The 19,972-nt window shown below is 36.2% G+C and overlaps 4 protein-coding genes across 9 annotated transcripts; 2 read left to right on the forward strand and 2 right to left on the reverse strand.

The window, feature by feature from the left end:
- The first annotated feature begins 333 nt into the window (after positions 1 to 333).
- Positions 334 to 8,579, forward strand: LOC121972123 (AP-5 complex subunit zeta-1-like). 6 transcript variants are annotated; one of them, XR_006109321.1, is made up of 17 exons: positions 334 to 558; positions 635 to 775; positions 1,339 to 1,430; positions 2,712 to 2,808; positions 3,173 to 3,216; positions 3,454 to 3,542; positions 4,244 to 4,335; positions 4,452 to 4,598; positions 5,082 to 5,229; positions 5,334 to 5,410; positions 5,644 to 5,715; positions 6,142 to 6,189; positions 6,328 to 6,455; positions 6,536 to 6,695; positions 7,075 to 7,276; positions 7,567 to 7,838; positions 8,284 to 8,579. XR_006109321.1 is itself a non-coding variant. In XM_042523777.1 (16 exons), exons 1-16 carry the CDS (start codon positions 418 to 420, stop codon positions 8,331 to 8,333), a joined length of 1,728 nt encoding a protein of 575 aa, XP_042379711.1. In that variant the 5' UTR covers positions 334 to 417; the 3' UTR covers positions 8,334 to 8,579. The 6 variants fall into 6 exon arrangements, 1 of the variants encoding a protein (XP_042379711.1); XR_006109322.1 differs by having other exon boundaries at positions 415 to 558; positions 1,335 to 1,430; XM_042523777.1 differs by lacking the exon at positions 7,567 to 7,838.
- A 796-nt stretch (positions 8,580 to 9,375) lies between these two features.
- Positions 9,376 to 16,187, reverse strand: LOC121972124 (phosphatidate cytidylyltransferase 1-like). The gene is made up of 12 exons (XM_042523778.1): positions 15,994 to 16,187; positions 14,381 to 14,483; positions 13,181 to 13,434; positions 12,884 to 13,035; positions 12,576 to 12,717; positions 11,134 to 11,290; positions 10,944 to 10,991; positions 10,772 to 10,846; positions 10,374 to 10,502; positions 10,248 to 10,304; positions 9,974 to 10,057; positions 9,376 to 9,798 (listed from the first exon to the last, which is right to left on the reverse strand). Exons 2-12 carry the CDS (start codon positions 14,438 to 14,440, stop codon positions 9,703 to 9,705), a joined length of 1,254 nt encoding a protein of 417 aa, XP_042379712.1. The 5' UTR covers positions 14,441 to 14,483; positions 15,994 to 16,187; the 3' UTR covers positions 9,376 to 9,702.
- A 439-nt stretch (positions 16,188 to 16,626) lies between these two features.
- LOC121972128 lies at positions 16,627 to 19,105 on the reverse strand. Its single transcript, XM_042523785.1, has 4 exons — positions 18,660 to 19,105; positions 17,607 to 17,751; positions 17,203 to 17,296; positions 16,627 to 17,127 (listed from the first exon to the last, which is right to left on the reverse strand). Exons 1-4 carry the CDS (start codon positions 18,998 to 19,000, stop codon positions 16,832 to 16,834), a joined length of 876 nt encoding a protein of 291 aa, XP_042379719.1. The 5' UTR covers positions 19,001 to 19,105; the 3' UTR covers positions 16,627 to 16,831.
- A 260-nt stretch (positions 19,106 to 19,365) lies between these two features.
- Positions 19,366 to 19,954, forward strand: LOC121972129 (calcium-binding protein KRP1-like). Its single transcript, XM_042523786.1, has one exon. It carries the CDS (start codon positions 19,448 to 19,450, stop codon positions 19,814 to 19,816), a length of 369 nt encoding a protein of 122 aa, XP_042379720.1. The 5' UTR covers positions 19,366 to 19,447; the 3' UTR covers positions 19,817 to 19,954.
- The last annotated feature ends 18 nt before the right edge of the window (positions 19,955 to 19,972 follow it).

The following is a 19,972-nucleotide window of genomic DNA, read 5'->3' on the forward strand; positions in this document are numbered from 1 at the left end:
ATCATTTATTTCATTCGTCCACTGAAATTTGAGAGAAATTTGATGAAAGTAACTTTTAAATAAGATTTTGATATCTTCCTACATAATAAATATTTTAGATCATAAAATTCTATAAAAATTATAATTAAATTTTATTTAAATTAATAAAAAGTTTATTCCTAACCTATCTTTGAAATCTATTTATAAATAATAACAAACTAAATTTATTACTATTAAGTTTATTTATTTTTGTATTTTTTATTAATGAATTAATGTATCTCGGGGTTTTTTTTTAAAAAAAAAAAATCAGGAGGATTTTACGGGTTTCCCCTTTAATTTTATGAATTTATGCTAGTTTTGAAAACTTGATGTTTTCTAGGTAAACTCGCCTCGACGCCGGAAGCGTGCGGCCAGTGTGACGGAGGAAGTGCGTAAATCATGGCGACGACGACGATCTCCGCTGCCTCAAGGGCCGACAGAGAAAAAGAATGGGACTTCCACCTCCGATCGCTCTCCTCCAACGCCAGGGATTCATCCGCCGCCAGCGACCCTGCTTCCGACCCCTACATCCTTCAAACCGTCCGCCTCCGCCTCCTTTCTCTTGTAACATCTCCCGGAGTCCACTCAATCAATTTAACTGGATTATTTATCGCAGATCAGGAAGATCCACGAGATATCCAAAGAAGGAGGATCTGAAGAGCTGGTGGCGCGGGCGTACCCGCTGATCAACAAACTATTCCAGCGATGCATCTCGGCGCTGCCGCAGTCGCAGACATCCCATGGAGTTCTCTTGCTGGTGCGCGCGCTAATTTGTCTTTTTTTTTTTTAATTGCAATGTACATTTATAGGGTCCTAGGTCTTAGGTCATGTTGTTTTCTGGAGCTGAATTATTCTTACCTGAAGAAAAGAGACTTGTTGTTACACTTGTTCAGAACGGATAGAGTGCTGTAGTAGTGTAATAATGAAAATTTTATCTCAGGTTTGGGAGCGTGATTAAATGAATTTGCATTTACGATTACACGGGGAAATATACAACGATTAAAACTTAAGACATAAGCGAATTCATTGCCAGGAGAAGCAAACTTGATGTGTTCACGAGCATTTTTGAGTGAACAAGTTGTTTGCTGTTATCGTTTTTTCAGGAAAGAAAAAAATATGTTTGTATGAGAATAAAACATTAAGTTGGTCAATTGGAACAGCCACCGTCTTCATAATTCAAGGAGCTATATATGTCTCAAACTACAAATTGATCACTTTGTCATCACTTGGTAGTTGTAGTTACACTGTATTTTTTTTTTCCTTTAATCATTTTGTTTGGGAAGATAATATATCATATTTATTCTGTTTTGAAAAAGGCAGACTATTCTTCAATTTTTTCTTGATTTTGGAGAAGTGGTTCTACACGATGCTGATCCTAGTTTAAAGACCTTCTTCCGTTCATGCTTAAGTAGGTAATTCTTTCTTCTTTATGCCTGGGTACCTTCAACATTCCTGATTTCTTCTGTGTTGCATTTGTATTTCGTTTGTGGTCATAAGCAAGTAGTCAACAAGTAAATGCCAATTTATATGCTGTCTCAAGTGGACGTTTTTGTCAATTTATATGCCAATTTAAATAAGAGTGTTATTTATGATTGTTGATTCTCATTTTACTTTGTAATTGGCTCTTGGCTTCAATTTACCGCTAAAACGTCATCAGACCCTTCCCATCAGACGTTTTTGTCATTTAGGTGCATGAGCTGAATTCCTGATTAATGAAATATATCATGATCTGGGTTTTTGTTATAGCTTTCCCATGTTTTAAGAAGCTTCACGCTCTTTTTATCGGTGCATGGTTGTACAACATCTTGAGTAAACTAGCCTCTTGTTGGAATGATTCTGAATAGTGAACCCTTCTTAAACCTCAAACTTGTATTGGGCTTACAATTTTCTTTAGGCTTGGCATTGTGTGTAAAACCGAAGAGAATCTTGGTGGATTTTTGAGGTCATGGACTGTGCGACTTTATCTACAAATTTTTCATATGCATGTAAATACATGGTTCCAACAGTAATGAATCAGCCCATTGGTCCTCTTCCTCCTCCTCTTACTTCTAATCTGAAATCATTAACAATTCACTTTCCTAAACTTGATTTCCCACAACCCTGTGTTAGGTTGCATATTGGGCTTCTGATGCATCATAAATATGAGAAACACCACCTTTCCTACTTGTACAGTTGCCTACTTTCCTTTCCCTCATAAATTTCCTAACTAAAGTGTACATTATTATCGACTCAGAGGTTTCCTAGAACTAATTTCAGATCCTCGCTATTGAATTAATCTTTGTCATGCATATTTCTAGTCATCGACCATGCTACAAAAAAAAAGGATTTCTATTAATTAAAAATAGGTAATGTGATGCTATCATGCTAATCGGGCGATTTTGTAACTGCACCAATGTAGATGAAGACATTTAAAATTTTGGGATTGACAATTACGGTTGGAATTTCAGTCCTCTTGTAGATAAAAATGGTGTTATTCATCTGCTGAAGTAGCACATAAAAGTTGAAGCATTTTATATATGAGAATAAATTTGTCATGTGGTACCAACTTAAGCTGTCTAGAGACATGAATGATAATGATAAGATGATTTTCCAACTGGCTTTTTCTAATTTTTCCCTTCTCAGCTTTTAGTCTACTACTGAAGACTAGCTAAAGATATATAATACAAGATTTTTTTTGGTGATTTTGTTTGTAGGGAGTTTGCAGATCCAGTTGTTGCAAAAACTACATTGGATTTTCTCAATTTGAACAAACCAAAGATTTTGAGTGATTTTCCAACCCTACTTCCACAGGTATTATCATGAAAGGAAACTAATAATTTAATAAGTTCCAGACAGTTATTGGCATAGCTAATTTTTTTTGTATCATAATACTGTTTTTGAGATACTGAACTTAGAAAAATTCCCAGAGTTTAAATTGAAGCAAATTTTACACTAGGTATTTTAATTACTCCTAAGACATACTCTTAATAGTATTCTGGTCAATTATAATATGCAGAGATTATGTTTACAGCCACTTTAGCCATGCTACTGATTACATGTCTCCTTTATTATTCAAGAGAAAATAGCTCTTTGGCATGAAATTTAAGGTTTATTTCCTTGCAAATAACTGCTGCATCTAGATACTTATTTGTTACTTTCTAATTTGTGTTTGCAGTTCTTTCCTTTACTTCTAAAGCTGATTGTGTGGAATGGGAAGAGGTCAGCATTGTCACTCATTTGATGTTATGATATGTAATGCTTTCTCTTTGTTATGTGATGTTTTTTGAACTTTTTTTTATATGATGTTAAAGTTTCTGTAATGCTAACAAGCGAAAAGAACGCAACAGTTTTTGTTTTCCCACTTACTACCTTGTTTTCTACTTGTAGCATGCCAAGTTCTTACAAAATTCACTACTTGTAATAAGTAGCTAATGCTTTTTGTAATTAACTTTCCAGATTGGCGAATGCATTTATGATGCTTTTGCCAGCAATGATGTCAACTGGATCGTTCCTTCCACTTTTCCATACACTTATGGATTTACCAAGTGAGCTTACATTTATAGTTTTCTTGTAGTGCTAGTACAATTTAAAATTTTCTTAATATCTTAGAATCTTTTAAAACAATGTATTGCAGTCAACCTAGCAGCTAGAAGTGTATATTTTAATGTGCTCGTAAAAGTGGGTATATGCATTTGTCATTATTAATTTTGGACTATATTCTTAGAAGGATAACTCATCTTTTTTCTCCAACTTTTAATATTTGATGGCAATTCCTGCTGGGAGTTGTGCTTTGTTTATCCTTTAAGGCAGTTCCTTGGGTTATCTATCCAAGGTTGAAGAACAACATTCCAAAACAATTTTTTTAACCTGGACCGATTGTTCTTGTGTGATTGGTTCACTGGTTTAGGTAATCCAATCATCCAACTGGCTAAAGTATAATGTATTTGGAAAAACAAAAAGGTGAAATAGAACCAGGTCACCCTACATGTCTCATTGCTGTTTTTTTTGGTTCTTGAAATGCTTGGTCTTGGGCTTAATCGGTTTGTATCCATCATTCTGATTGAATCAGTCTACCAGTCAGTCCTAACCATTTTTGTTTTAAAAAGAGGTGAACTTTCTTTGAGACCTACAAATTTGAAAATTAATGTCTCAATTTTCCTTCATTTGGCTTGTAAAGTTGCTAAGTACATAACATATGTGAAAGGAGTTTGGAACTCTGAATGTACTTTTACTCTCCCTTAATCAGTACTAGTTGTGGCTTTGGAAAAAGTGGAAAAAAGTTCTGGGTCTCTGGTTGGCAGCAGCATTGCTTCGATCCAGAAGAGTGCCGCACCAGAGGTTACATATTTTTAACTTTTCAATTTACATCTTTGCTGCTAAGAGAATAAAATACTTGTTCGTTTCATGAAGAATTAAGGATACTCACCATTTATGTTTATCTACTTGTATGGCAGATGCTACTTGCTCTGATGGATGAAGCTTATACAGGGTCAGCAATAGAAGATCGAGGAGGTGACTCTGGATCTGATGATAATAATGGCATAGATGTTTCAGACCCTGTATTTCTTGACTTTCTTAAAGATGAAAATGATGGGATTACTGTAAGTTATTATCCATCTACCAGTAGCATATGTGGACAGTGGCAGCCAAAATTGGCATATCATCATCATCCCATATTGAAATCAGCTATATAAATCTCATCCATTTTTGTCCCAGCTACATGTCCCATCTTGTCATATTAACCTATCACATTTCAAATTATATTTTAATTTATCAAAAAAAAAAGGGTGCATATTTTTTGTTGTCAAATTGCCAAGATTCTCAATCATTGTTTTTAGTCCATCCTAGCAGGCACATGGAACTTTCATTTTGTTAAATTCTAACCAACAGAGTAACAATAGAAAATCTGTGATATCAAATGCAGAAGCATTATTGGTTTATTAGGTTTTATACATTCTGACATTTTAGCTTCATAGGCCCCAACTAGCCTTGTATATTGTTAGTGGTTTACACTCGCTACAAGGTGGTCTAGCATTTACACTTGCTGCTGCTAGAATTAAATCTATTCACACATCTCATTTCAGGAACGCCATTGGACATCTCCTGCTATGGCTGCAATATTACAGGCAGCTATAAATAATACACAGTCCGAAAGGCTAAAAGAAGCGCTTGATATGACACCTCAGTTCCTTTCTTTGTATTTTTCAATTGCATTGCAAGATGTTAGCGACTGTATGTTTTTTATTTTTCTCAAATCATATGTGCGCACAATGCTACAATTGTATTGTTGTTGGTTACCTTTGGTTTACCTTTTATTTTTTACATCATTTATGCAGCATTACTTTGCGCATTAATTCCTTTGGTTATGTCAAAGTATGCTACGATGTTCCCTGACAAGGTCTTCTCTTATGAGGTATGCAAATTGAATTTATCCAATATGCAATATTGTATTTCATATAAGGTACTATTGACCATATAGTGGTGGAAATGTGATTCATTAAGCTACCTATTTTGTTTATCGATGATATTAGAGAGCACTAAACTAAATGATTGTGAGTGACAGGTTTCTTTAGTTGTTTGAGTTAATGTAAATGGAAAGGAAAAACAAACTACTGCATCTATATTAGCAACGTCTTCATGTTGCAGGCTCAAAAGAGACTATCAGATTTTTTGTTATCGGCATTTCAGCGAAGTCCTAGTTTTATTCCACTTCTAAAGGTATATTCAAAGCTTGTCTTGATATGAAATTGAACATTGCTTATATAGATTTGCTTGCCCATTTAATTTTGACATAATTCACATGTTAATCAATTGCCCGGAATTACTCAAAAAATTGTTCCTTCTGAGGGCCCTCAAAAGTGTTATGCTTGAACACATCAGTTGTTACACTTATTTCTGTAGACTTATAAGAAGAATCTGATGAATACCTGATATATCAAAGCAACATATTCTTGTGTAAATTATATTAACATGGGCATGACACGATACACACATTTTATGCATATTCACCTTAAGACATAAATGCTTTTTGTTATTATCATGATTGAAGTAATTGGACTCTATTTGTTTGTTACTTGGCATATTCCTTGAGTGATGGTGGCTAATTGTGCAATTATTGATTTCTCTCTTGGAATGTACCTGCAGAAGCCCATCACAGATAGACTAGGAGAAGCCTACTACAACCCTGCAAAGGCAAGCATTTATTCTGTGCAACCTCAGACATTTTTTTTCTGCAATTAAGAACACTAGAAAATTCTGTTAGATGATTACTCTGGTGCTTTCTTTTTATCTCCCATTGCATTTAGTAAATTAGACAATTGGTTCAATCAGACAGAGTTGGCATTAAATTTATGTTGGGCAATTGGTGAGCATGGAGCTGGAGGTTCATCCTGCAAAGATGTAGCTCGGGAACTTTTTGAGAGCTTAGAATTGCTTCTGTATGAGAATCTTTTATCAAGGTCTGTCTTCACAGCTAAAATATCTTTTTAGAGATTGTTATGTAAAGACAAATTTTCATGCTCTCTCTTCTCAAGGGCAGTCATCTGGGCTCGAGCCAGGAATTAGATGTCGAGCCGAATAACGTGGCTTCCAGAAAATCTTCTCAAGCTAGACTTCTTTCTTTTGTGGTGACATCTATTGCAAAGTTAGCAACATGCCACAAGGAGCTACTTCCAAGGGCTCGGGTGTCTCTAGCTAAGGTTTGTATCTTTAACTTGTGTGGAACTTGCATGTTGCATTTGAAAATTACATATATGGTTGTCTAAGTAGGTTTTAAAAGGGACTAGTGTCAAGTGATTTACATCTGTAGTTAAAAAAATCATATTTGATTCACTTAAACCAATTTAAATTCAACCAAATTTACTTAAAATCTTAAGTTGTCATATTTAATAGCTTGAAACTTGTGAGTGTTTACTTTTGTAAATTACAAATACTTTAGATATTAGTGTAATTAAAAAATATATGTTAATACTCACTGTATATGCTTGTGCATTTGCTTTTTGTGCTATGCAATAACTCTATCATATATTGTCTATATATGCTTTTTGAAATTTGAAATTTTTGTTTTTACCTCGTTAGGTAGCACGTTCAAAAAATATAGACAGGAGGGTCTGGCGGCGCGCTTGTGACTACTTAGGTTTAATGAGTGAACCAGCAATATGTCTATCTATCTTGGGCCCTTCAACTGAGCAGGTCAATGGTCCTGGAATCATCAATTGGAGTGAGGGAGGATCAAAGATGGTCGCTCATATTCCATTTTACATACTCAGCGAACAAGAAGGTGAGAGTGTTGAGCTATCGTAGTTTTGTATTTTGAGATAAACAGTCGTACTAGCTTATTCAGAAATGTGTCTGCATCTTTTGTGTTTCTAATTGGATACATGTGAAATTTTTGTTTGACTTGTCTAGTTTGCATAATCTTCACGACCTAGTTTGATCACTCTACCTAGCCCATTAGCTTGCCCTTATCTAATTGACCCTTTTGGTCTAATCACTTCATCCAGCCTATTTGTTAAACTCGCCCAGCTTGCCCGTCTGATTGGCTTGATTGATCTGCACACTGTCTGACAGGTTCTACTGTTTATCCCATCCAAACCTGTGCGCCCGGCTTGATTGATCTGCACACTGTCTGACAGGTTCTACTGTTTATCCCATCCAAACCTGTGCGCCCGGTCAGTCTGATTGGCTCGCTCAACTTGCCTAATCATCCTCGATTTGGTTGACTTGCTCGGCAGGGCTTAGCCCATCTAGTGCGTTTTGCCCAACTAGTCAGCTCTTCTCACTGTCTGACTTGTTCACTTCACCACCTGATTGGCTTGGCTCGTGCAGTCCCACCCCCTCAGGTTTGGCTGATCCAATTGGCTTGATAGCCGCATAATTCAATTGACTCACTTAGCTCTCTTTGCTCATTCATAGTATATACTTTTGATAGTCGAATATAGTAGCATATGTTTTTTTAATAATGGAATAGAATAAAAAAACTAGATCTCCTAAAGAATAGAGAATCCAATTGCTTGAGAATTGTTGTTTTTGAGTTCTTTTTTGCAACCAAATGTAGGAATATTGGTTGTATACGAATTTATAGGGAATCAAATCTATTGATGTGTTATCATATGCATTTTGTTCTATACTTGTTTCTCAACGCTTATGGACATTTCCAGTATCAATGAGAAAATTACCTCATCTTTATCTCTAAGTTATCCATATGTTGTTAGACGAGATCAGAAGTTATCCGTATTTATTTTATAACTGTCGTTCTATAATTTCTTATGTAACTATCTTTTGCAGGTCCACCGTTTCATGATTTTTCATTCGCCGATATCATCCCACAAAAATGAGGCTCTGCTGTTTAAACTAGAGATCAATTCCTGCTCGTCTAAACTGGCAAGGAAAATCAGTGCTGCTGGTTATGGGTTCGAATCAGATCCCCATGAATGCTAATTTGGAAGAAACTCCCAACTATATGACTTGTTCAGTGAGGTGATGTTAAACATGTCAGCTGAAGACTAATGAAACACTTGATTCATGTACCAGAGAAAGGGTTTTCACTAAGCTAAGTACAAATAAGTGGCCGTAAAAAAATATGGAATCAGTGAGTAGTGAAAATGCTTTTTGTTTCAGATTTTGGGACTTGGTTTTATGGAACAATAATACGCCTGTAGAAAGGAAAAAAAAAGAAACTATCAAGATTGACACCATTTTCTTAGTTCATCTGGTTAAAATGGGAATGGAAGATCAGTCTAGTCTGTTGGAATGGTAGGAAAACATCGTAATCAGTGAAGAAAACAAAAGAAAAATAAATTAGAAGGATTTCGTCAAAATAATTTGCTCATCCTCAATATCCGTAAATCACATATGACTATTAGGTATTAATATAAGTGATCAAGACATGAGAAAAATCATATTCAAATATCAAGATCTCATTTGTAAATACTCCATATCTTAATCAATATCACTCCAAAGGATAAAACAAATTGGTTACGAACTAAGATCTAGTGAATCGCAGAGGGCTAAATCTATACTATTTCTATCAATTTCGTTTTCCCACTCAAACTTTATTTAACAGTTATCTATTTTTGAAAATGTCCTTAAGATTTGTAAATCACCTAATTTCATCCTCATCCATTAGCACCAACTTTACTCTAATTATAATTATAACTATCATCTCATCATTTACTTGCTGGAATGATTTTTATTTCTAAGAAACTAATATTTACGAATTTGCGATGTCATCATTTTTATATATTTTATTAAATAAACTAAAAATAGAATGTCAAGGACTTGTTGAAGTGCATGTTCCTCTTTTAATTATTATTATTTTAAAAAATAATAATTTATACGTCTAAATTTCATCCAGACTAATTATGTATATGAGCAATCTTTCATCTGATTCACTAATAAGTAGTTTATGGACACTTAAAAACAGATGTCCAAATCTATTATTCCAAAGACAAAAACAAAAACATAACAAAACAAAACAAAGGAAAGACAGTGTGATGATAAGGGAGGCTTGTCAGGAAGGGGCAGCAGAGAGCGTTCAGGAAACTACTAACTCAATTACGTCTTCCAAACTCAAAAACGAAACACACACACACACACACACACACTTCATCTCTATTCCAAGAGTTTAGAAAGGTACCGATATGTACAGTGCTGTCGGCCAATGCTTACACACTGATAACGAATGCTTGCCCTAGAAATCACGATTCATTGTAGTAGTAGTTCTTCTAGCCTTCCCCTGAGAATCTTCCCTAGTTGAAAGTGCAGATCATGCTGCTCTTGATCGGTCAAATGGTTTATTATCTGATTCAAAAGCATCAAAGTTTATTTATTATCCATGAAACATTCATTGAGACGACGGGCCGTTTACAGCCATCCGATCTAGACAGATCAAATCTCATCCATTTGATCCACTCAGATCAGTCAGTTGCGAAGGCCGCCGGTAGGATTCACATTCATGAGGGCCGACTAGTAATACCTGATCGAGGATCAACTCTACTGAAAATCCCTGGGATGTGACGAAGGATTGATGGTAGATGTATGCAAAGACAGCCATCATCATCTGGTGCAATGAAACAGGCACTTGGGTTTAGGAGATTGTCTCTGACTAAGACGGATGTTTTAAATGCATGTCATTGGAAGATCTAGCTGGTGACCTTAACGTTAGATTTTGATGTTTAGTTCTTGCGCAACTCGGATCAACTAGCACATTAAATATTAAACATGAACTAGATGATTGGCGAGTATAGTACCTGGCAATCCATTCTATCTGTAAACCCACCATGTCCAGGAATGCTATCACCAAAATCCTGCAAAATGCATAATGAAATGTACTTACGATGTAAATACACAATCAATAACTAAATAGGAGGAAGAACCTTGATCTTGAAAGCCCGCTTCAGACCACTTGCAAAGAAACCTCCAAAAGGTGCTATGATTGATGCAAAGAGTCCAAGTGCTAAAGCATGCCACTGAATGGGCATAACTGACCATTCCTTCCATGGAAACTGAAATAAGGAAACAAAGAAACATATAATAAGCATAATCACCTGTCTGCAAAAATTATCTCCTCCAGAAATTTGGTGTTATTTGATCACCTCCAATACAAGCTTCAAGATTTTGGCATGTGTGAATCAAATCGATCAAATAATTACTTATCGACTAATGAGCAATTAATAGATGAGGCAGAAATATGGTCTGGTGTACCTTTTTTAATTTCTTTACCTTTTATAATAGAAGAATAATATTTCTTAAATTAGTGCATATCAGATCATACCCAACCCGGTAAGGGATAACTTTCTGGCTTGAATGGTAGACCGGGATCACAGTGAAGCCAGCCAGTGGACAAATCCTGGGAACGAAATAAAGATAAGATTGAGATTCTCCAAAGAATTTTTAAATTTTGGAACAGTGTTATTCTTCTTATATCATATAACAAGTTTCAATACCTTCCTTGGACATGTTAGCCACCGGAAACGCCCCAATATATCTGCTAGCTAAATAAAAAATAGTAAATTCATCAAATATCCGAGCTGATTTTTATATACAAAAATGTAAAGAACATAAAACAAACAAGAGAAACAACAATAAACACAAGAAGGTTGTACAAAGAAACAAGAAGAGTTCAGAAGAGCTTACTACAAATGCAGAAATAATAGTTGCAAAAGATGCACCAATAAAACCCTCCCATGTTTTCTTTGGAGATAATTTGATCAATGGTGTTCTCCCAAAGAAGAAGCCAAAGAAGTATGCAGCAACATCATTGATTGCAATAAGAGAAGCAGGCAACAGGAACCTGTGTTCTTTCTCAATTGGTAAGACAAATGCATTGATTTACTTCATTTACATGGGATGAAAATTTGTCTGATAATAAACTGGCTAATATTATTCATGCTCATGAATTTTCCATATAATAATTATTTGAAACTATAGAGTAAGTTCCATGGTGATGGAAACTTGTTCTTCAGAATAAAACTTAATCAACCAAAAACTATTTTGCTAATTTCTTTTCCAGTTCAAGCATAGACTCAAGCATAGAGTCTCCATTAGTTTTTCTAAAGATGAATAGACTCAATTGCAATGCTAACAAAACACTTAAAAGTTACCACTTTGACTGATTTGACACAAATGATCTCATTTTAGGTTATATTTACTCTACCAAGGTCACTGGCATGTTGAGGTTGAGCAACTGGAAATCTCAAAATATTTCAGGACTGTGATAGCTGATAAAAAATTACGAAATCTAAGAATAGGAATTGAAACATACATTTTGCTTAAGTTTAAATTTGAAAATAATTAATTTGCTGTTTTTATGGAGTAGTTGTTAGTTTGGACAAACACGTGTTAATGATGATGGTGATATAGAGTAGTTGGACGCATCTGTGCAGCACAAACTCTAATTTCATAATTTATGTAAATTAATCTTCCTTACGGTTGGAAAAAAAATTCAAAGTATCATTTTTCAAAGTCATGTATACTTTAGATCAAAAGCAAGTAACACTGTGCTAACTCTGTTGCATAATAAACAGGAAGGGGACAGTCAAAAGAAAAGTAAATAGCATTGATGTATGATCAGGTAACATAGAAAAGATGAAAAGCACCAAACACTATTGGGCATTGATTCCCAATGAAAAAATATTAATTCAGAATAAATAGCTAGAATTGAAGGTGACCAACTTCGGATGTAGTTCAGTTTGAAACTTTGAATGGATTCAAAGTTTTAAAAAGTGTATACATGATGTATATATTGTGTGCAAGGGCATTTATGCAGTCACTATTGATTTTTTTTTTTTTAACGCATCTTTATTGGTTAAAATGTCAAACATATGTACAATGAAAGTATATTTATTACCCATCGAACACAATATATGTCAATTTTACTACTTAAGACACGTGAAATATAAAAATCAAAGTGAGCATCAATAGTGTTCTTAACATCATATTTATCCTTAATCTTAATTAGAATCAATGCATTGAAATATTGAAAGAATTCGGATAAAGAAATAAACAAGGAGCCAAAGCTTGATAATATATTCAAAAACAAACAAAACAATGAAACTGAGATTTGCATGAGAAATTACCAAAAAATTCCTTCAAAAATATTTGCAACAGTAAAGGAAGATTGTGCAAACACTAGAAGAAGTATCATGTGAGTCCATGCATATTGTCCAAACTGGTACTTGTATGTCCTCTTCTTTAGTGTAAGAATAAACCACATGAAACCTAAAACAACAAAATACTCTAGACATTCAAACTTCAAGTCAATATAGTTATTGTGGAAGAGGAAAGTTGATTTTTTGCTCATAAGGTCAAAATGTCAATTCAACTGAATTTTGCATCATAAGTCACCCGAAACCTGATTAGAACCTTTAAGGAAGACATAACCAACCTGCTATGTATAAGAAATAGCATATCACCATCTGATATTTGACAAGCCCACTGACAACCTTATAATATAGTTTATCTGAAGTCACCGTGTTCACTAGTTGTCGACTGATGAAACGCCCATAAGCGAATAACATTGCAGTGAAAAAAAAGTACCTGACAATAGATCCATGGATTGTGCTAGGTAGGTTTATTCATAAGCCAATAAATTTTTAGGAGAAAAAAGAATCTATGAGAGTAGCTAGAAAACATCCTCTCACAAGCTTCAAAATTATGTAATTTTAGGCAACTATCCACATACCAAATTAAAATTCTGAACCCTGGCAGTTTCTTATCTTCATAGGCTTGTTTCCGTAATGCGAATAATTCCCGTGCCATAATAATTTGAATGCCCACAATGAAAGCACAAATATATAGATGTCCCATGTAGATAACCAATGAAAACCCAAGTAGCATCCACAATGATGAATGTGCCCGAACAAGCATAGTTTTGTACTTGTTTTGATCATTAACAAGTAAACTAGGCTTAACAGAACCGTTAACATCAGGAGCAGCCTGAGAATGAAAAAAAAAAAAAAAAATTGAAATGATACTTCATAGTAAATCTATTCAGAGTACTATGAGTTAGTCAGTAAAGGTGCAAATTAGATATAGTCCTCAAAACTAAAATGGTCATAAAGATCTATTTTTAAGAGAAAATCAATCTAAATCTAATTGTCATGCAAGAAAATATTAGCGGGTAATGAATGATTCTCTTCCACCTTATCAGATTTGAGTATCAAAGTATTAGTAATATAATAATAATAATTAATATCAAATATTATCAGATCATATTAACGGTCTCATATGTCATTGATAAAACAAATATCATATAATTAATATGCATTGCCAATAAAAATATTAGGTTATCATCAATTACTGATTAGCAATAGATTTACCAAGTTATGATATTATTATTAATAACATTGTAGTATAATAAATTATTAACTAATAGTATTAGCTAATGATTAATAGTAAGAAATACTAAGTTACACATATATTATTTTGTATTAAGCACGTCCAGTTTGTTTATTGTACAAAACACGATGCCACAAACCCATGCATGAGCACCAACACTGAGCAACTACCTCTCCATAAACCCTTAGACTTCAATATTTCCCACAAGTCAATTGCAAATAGATTTCATATACTTTTGGTTTTTTCATATAATTTTTGGTTGATCAAAATTCATACCCTTACAAGTATCATGACATTTGTAGGGGGATTGTTCAGTCTGAATATCCATAACTCTTTCTTAGAGCTTATATAGCGGAAGAATGACTTTAGAATGCATTTTCCAGAGAATACTAAGTAGTAGAGTAACACAGTTGAAGAACAAATCATATAATATTAAGAAGACTCTTACATTTTGGCTCTGAAACTTTGCAAACAAAATTCACTTAAAAACAAACAACTATGGCTACAATAGAGTAGTATAAAATTATCTTTGCTAGTCACCAACCTCAGTTGAATGTCTGCGATGCCGAATCTTGCCTGAATGATTTCTTTGAAGTGAACTCATGGTTCTATTTTTTCCACGTGATTGCTAATATGATCTCTCAAAACTGCAGAAACCACATAGATGAAACACCATGAGGAAAAAAAGTATTCCACATAATCATAGAGAGGAAACCAAACCACAAACAAAATAATGACAGCTTATGATATGAAATAAACACTGTTCATCCAATGTTTAGTTCAAGTCATATCTGCAAGAGTAAATGCAAATAATACAGACAAATATTATTGTTGTTATAGCAACACATTAAGATTCAACCAATTATTCACCAAGTACAAAGGAAATGAAACAAACAGTTGTGCTTCATTATGAAACAATCAGACGAAAATTAACAATATAGGTGGGTGAGACTTATTCTTTCCATGAGACAGAATAAAGTTAGGATTCGAATTGAGGTATGGAGTCAATGAAATAGTATTCCTCTACCAAACTCTTAGGGAGACCAAGTCATTTATGATGGAATAAAAATATGACATGAAGAACCCAGTATCACCCACAGACCATTCAAACTTGCAAGTTAATCCACTGAAGAATTTGAAATCATTTGCAACTTGTCACTACTTGTCATAATCATAACAATTTTCAGAGGAAGCAACATCCATCAGACAATAATAGCAATGATGTTAAAAATATAGAGTACACCTCATAGAATCATTTGGTATTCACAAATTGAAATGGCAATGAACAGATTATAAATAAATTCTTTCTTCTTTTCTAATCACTTTCGGAATACTATTCTTCTACCACTATTTATTCAACTGTCTTAAGTGACTCAATCATTATTTAGGATTTAAGCCACTTTTCACTTCCTAGCATACTATTCACCTGTTCACTTTTTATTTTTCTTTATCTTGTTATTTATTTCCATGGCATTGACAATAATAACTCTAGGATGTTTCAGGCAAGGTTGCGATTCTTAATTTTAAGTAAATAATCAAGATTACCTATAGTTGGTTGTGAATGAAAGTCTAACATAATTCACGATGATTGTTGTTGAGTACTACTTTAGAACCACACGATAATTCTTATGCAAATTAGCAGTTATCCAGATTTACTCCATAAATAGCATCTTCATCAAAAGAAACTCTTACTGAATGATAGATTCAATATCTATCACTTTTAAATTTTGAAACTTGATGTGCTTGTAACTTCTATCTTTGAATTGCTACTGAATATACTTTTCTTTACAAAACCCAACATATTCCGACTCTGTCAACCTACATTCATCACTAGCAGAATCGAATTAAACAATCAGATAAGATTTCTGGGAGGAAGTGAAAAATGCGATTTATAATAGGATTTAATAAGGAAGAAAAGACTGTATCCTCTTATGCCAACTCCAGCCGACAAGACACCCCAAATGGCCAAAAATCCCGCTCATTGCTGCTCAAAATATTGCAAATGATAGCATTCAAATGAGCAGGAATAATCAAGATTCAAACGCGATTCTTAAAATACGCAAACTGAAACGAAGACGTGCGGGATTCGAGGCGGATCTGTCGCATCGGAAAGGCGATTGCCGATCCAAAGATGAGTTAGCTAACGATATGCCTAACCTCGACGGCCTCGAGAGCTCTACAATGCGCCAGAGACACCGGAGGAGGAGGAGGAGGAGGAGGAGGCGGAGGCGGAGCAGCAGCAGCAGATCAGCGGCGCGAGCGAGGTGGAGACGATGACGACGAGGCCGAGGCGAGCTTGTTTATATTCCTCTTGCAATGAAGGCGGTGCCCCAAGATCAATGCAGACGGAGTGAGATTTCGAGCCGAAGTGGAATTATCTCTCAATCCGACGGCTGTAATCGCATCAATCACATCACGATATGGGAAGAAGAGCAACGGCTGGAATTGCAATGTTCCACCCTCCGAACTATTTGATAATTTAAGTTAATCGACGGTTTAAAATTGCAACTGTAATGTGATTTAAGTTAAAAGTAAAACTATAAGATATTGCATAAATTAAAACAACATTTTGAGCCAATGGAATAGATTAGATCAATTTGAGTCGATCATCGAGCTGAATGGAACTGATCACATTAATTGAGTCAAATAGATGGGTCCAAGTAATCTGCAAGTGAACACTTAACAAGGGACCATTTTTCGTCAAAATAATCTACATTGAGATATCGTCATTACCTTCTAAACAGTTAAAGAATTGGTCTAGATAGATTGTAAGTTATGTAATACCTGCAATGGCAACTAAACACTTAATGCATGACATTTATATAAATTCTTACATATTCACCCCAGCAACAGTAGTCTGAAACTTTTCAGAATAGCATATTGATTCGAGAGATTCAAACACAGAGACAAGGTGCGTTTTACATGTAGCGTGTCAATTTACGGTTTTATTTAATGGAGATATATTGATGATGATGACCTTGAAGATGATGCCAGGCTATGCTCTCTTAAACAAGATCACCAGAATTGTTGCAATTGCTAGAGCCATAAGAGATGATCCAAAACTGGAGTTGAAGAATGATTTATCCTGCTCATTGCCGGCTTTTTTAGGATCAAGAAAATCCTGCATGAAGGTGGATATGTTGATCACTACTTCTACCATTTTATCTTTCGCCCTATGAATCAAGTTCATGAACTGTGAAATTTTAGTTGGTTTGGTAGTAGACGATTTGTGATCTTCGTCAGCCATGGGCACCTCAGTGACAAAGCATGATGATTCAGGAGGGTAGACGACTGCAAGGAGAAATTGGATTAGACAGTGTTGATTTCGATGAGATATCTTTTAAGAAAGGGAGAGTAGATGTGTACTTGACTTGTGAGTCTCGTAGAATTCTGTAACATCTGGGTTGTTCATTACGGCAGCCCAAACATTCTTGTCAGCGGCAATTGAAGCTACCACACTCTGATGGAAGAGCCATCAAAGAAGTGTAATTATTATGAGGCAAATAATTATACACACAAGATTACATGGAAAAATAAAACGAATCAGATCGTTGGATGACATCCTCTACACTCGGCATAAACTGATGAGAACAGATACAAAAGTGAGGAAAAATACAACTTTATGTTGATAAATTAAGTATAAATACTGAACAAACATTACTTGCACCTTTGATCCTTGTAATAACTATACAGTCCAAACTTGAATGCACTTGGTATATGCACACCATAAATGCTGCTTGAAATTTTAAACTGTAAAAAAAATTAGGAACCTGGACTTGAGGGTTTCCTTGCAACAATGCAAATGCTTGAGCAACATGTCTGGGAGTAGATGGAACAACTACTGGAGCTTCAAACATGAACGACGCATGAGGAACTTCCGTGGAAGAATGACTCAAAATCAGAGAAGGATACATTCTGCAATTAGTATCACTAATAAGTGGAATAAATGAAGCCTCAATTATAGTAGCTTGACTTATGAACATACAAAGAACATACAAACAGGATAGCAGGATGGAAAGTATCCTATCTAGTCCATGTGTATACTATATAAACATGATGGTGAATCATCATCAAGTAATATTTTATCCCAAATATACGGTGTCAACTACATTGTATGCATCCACTGAGCTGTCTCTATGTAAAAGTATGCAATAGTAATATTCAAATTAATTAAATCATATTTTATTTACTAATGTATTTGTTATCTCTCTACTCCATGTCTCTAATAATTCTACTATTTCAACTGTAGAATCTAATGCTTGTCTTTGATCATGTTTACACTGACTCAAACTATTTTCTCTCTGAAATGATAATATCAACTCAGCCTATTTTCTATCATTTCATCAACAATTGGAGCTACAACTAATTGCTCTCGAATAAACATGATGGTGGTGTGTTGGCTAAACCTTTATGAAGGCTACCCCTTCATTGAGATTTCTAAGACGAGAACACAACATTGACATCTACGAAAGGGACCTTCAAAGAATTTGCATCTGTGTATACGATATACTAATATGAAATTGGTTCTTTGGTGAAACAATATAAAGTCATTTGCATGAAAATATGATAATCTCCACTAACAATGACACTCCATTTAGTTCATAAACATGACCAAAATATCTAACGGCATCTAAAGTCCTAGTTGGTTAACGATACCAAGTACTGAAATCAACCTTGGAAGTAGGAACTAGGAAGTAATCATCAGAAGTCACAATCTCAACTGGAAGCTTAAGGATTCAGCTAAGCAGATAGCAAAAAGGTAAACGGTACACAAAAAATCTTGTAGAAAATCATGAATATAGAGGGAACGACAGAAATCTTACTCCTTGAGGGTATCTACCAGATCGGAAGTCGCCTCCTTGGCCTCCTCCAGCGTCGGAACGGGCCCGAAGACGAGCCTTGGGGCTGGATCCAGCGATTCGAGGGGGACGACCTCCTGCTCCTCCTCCCACCACGGCTTCTGAACGGCCGACACAGGAGACGCCTCCTGAGAGCCCTTATCGAGAGAGCAAATGGACATGGACGGTCCTCCCTCGACGGATACGGTCGCGATGGCCGGATAGCTCGCCCTCAGGCCGGCCGCCACAGCCGCACGGCCTGCGAACAAGCCGATCGAGCGGTAGCCACCAAGGGCCGCGGACTTCACGGCTTTCATTCCGTTCATCTCCTCGACGTCCCTCTTCTCCGTCAATCTCTGTCACTCTCACTCTCGTTAAATGCCCCAGATCGGTGCGACTGCGTCGAGGCAACGCTGGGTCACCACTCAAGTTACGAGGCCTCTCACGACGGGATAGTCGTGTCTTATGTTTAAAGTATGCAATGCACGTGCGACAAATCACCGTCGCCTTCTGCGAAACCTCTCCTGGCTCCTCTCTTCCTTCGGTCACTTTCCTTCTCTCTTTCCTCTCGCCCCCGCCTCTCGAGCTCCAGCCCATTCACTGCATCATCTCAGCTGTCATCCTCTCTCTCTCTCTTTCTCTCTCATGGAGTCAATTTCCTCGAAGGAATCCTTTCCATGCCATCTCGGCTATTTAACTACCCCTGATCTCTTTCCCTTCCCGTCTCCATCGTTAAGCTTCCAGAATTCCGTATCTCACTACAATTCCTTCCCATGGCGGCGCGCCGGCAGGTAGTGGAGTTCGAGGACCACCTCCCTCTGATGGCGGAGAAGCTGGGCGAGGAGGGGCTCATGGAGGAGCTCTGCAACGGCTTCCGCCTCCTCATGGACCCCGCCCGAGGCCTCATCACCTTCGACAGTCTCAAGCGCAACGCCGCGCTGCTCGGACTCTCCGCCCTTGCGGACGACGACCTCCGCGCCATGCTCCGCGAGGGCGACGGCGACGGCGACGGCGCCCTTAACCAGTTGGAGTTCTGCGTCCTCATGCTCCGCCTCAGCCCCCAAATAATGGACGCCCCCCGACGCTGGCTGGACGACGCCTTCCGGCGAACCTTCGGCTCCCCCGCCGGATTCATGAGCTAGTAATCGAGCTCATCTGAAGAAAAAAAACTCTTTTTTTTCTCCTTTCCCCAAGGATTCCATCTTTTCCAGGAACTTTCATGTTCATAATGTAATTGAAATTGAGCTCTCGCCAGTAAAGAAGATCTGTTTTTTCTCCTCTGTCAAAGTTTTCAACTT

Source organism: Zingiber officinale, chromosome 4A (genome assembly GCF_018446385.1).
Source record: "Zingiber officinale cultivar Zhangliang chromosome 4A, Zo_v1.1, whole genome shotgun sequence".
NCBI classification, from domain to species: Eukaryota; Viridiplantae; Streptophyta; class Magnoliopsida; order Zingiberales; family Zingiberaceae; genus Zingiber; species Zingiber officinale.

Coding starts and splice junctions, on each gene's coding strand:
- LOC121972123 (XM_042523777.1), top strand. CDS start 418: ATGGCGACGACGACGATCTCCGCTGCCTCAAGGGCCGACAGAGAAAAA. Junction 1,431..2,711: donor TTCCGTTCATGCTTAAGTAG/GTAATTCTTTCT, acceptor TTTTGTTTGTAG/GGAGTTTGCAGATCCAGTTG. Junction 7,277..8,283: donor CATACTCAGCGAACAAGAAG/GTGAGAGTGTTG, acceptor TATCTTTTGCAG/GTCCACCGTTTCATGATTTT.
- LOC121972124 (XM_042523778.1), bottom strand. CDS start 14,440: ATGAGTTCACTTCAAAGAAATCATTCAGGCAAGATTCGGCATCGCAGA. Junction 11,291..12,575: donor ATTTTTGAAGGAATTTTTTG/GTAATTTCTCAT, acceptor GAAAGAACACAG/GTTCCTGTTGCCTGCTTCTC. Junction 10,503..10,771: donor GTTATCCCTTACCGGGTTGG/GTATGATCTGAT, acceptor TCCTTATTTCAG/TTTCCATGGAAGGAATGGTC.
- LOC121972128 (XM_042523785.1), bottom strand. CDS start 19,000: ATGAACGGAATGAAAGCCGTGAAGTCCGCGGCCCTTGGTGGCTACCGC. Junction 17,297..17,606: donor AAGGAAACCCTCAAGTCCAG/GTTCCTAATTTT, acceptor CTCTTCCATCAG/AGTGTGGTAGCTTCAATTGC. Junction 17,128..17,202: donor CTACGAGACTCACAAGTCAA/GTACACATCTAC, acceptor TTCTCCTTGCAG/TCGTCTACCCTCCTGAATCA.
- LOC121972129 (XM_042523786.1), top strand. CDS start 19,448: ATGGCGGCGCGCCGGCAGGTAGTGGAGTTCGAGGACCACCTCCCTCTG.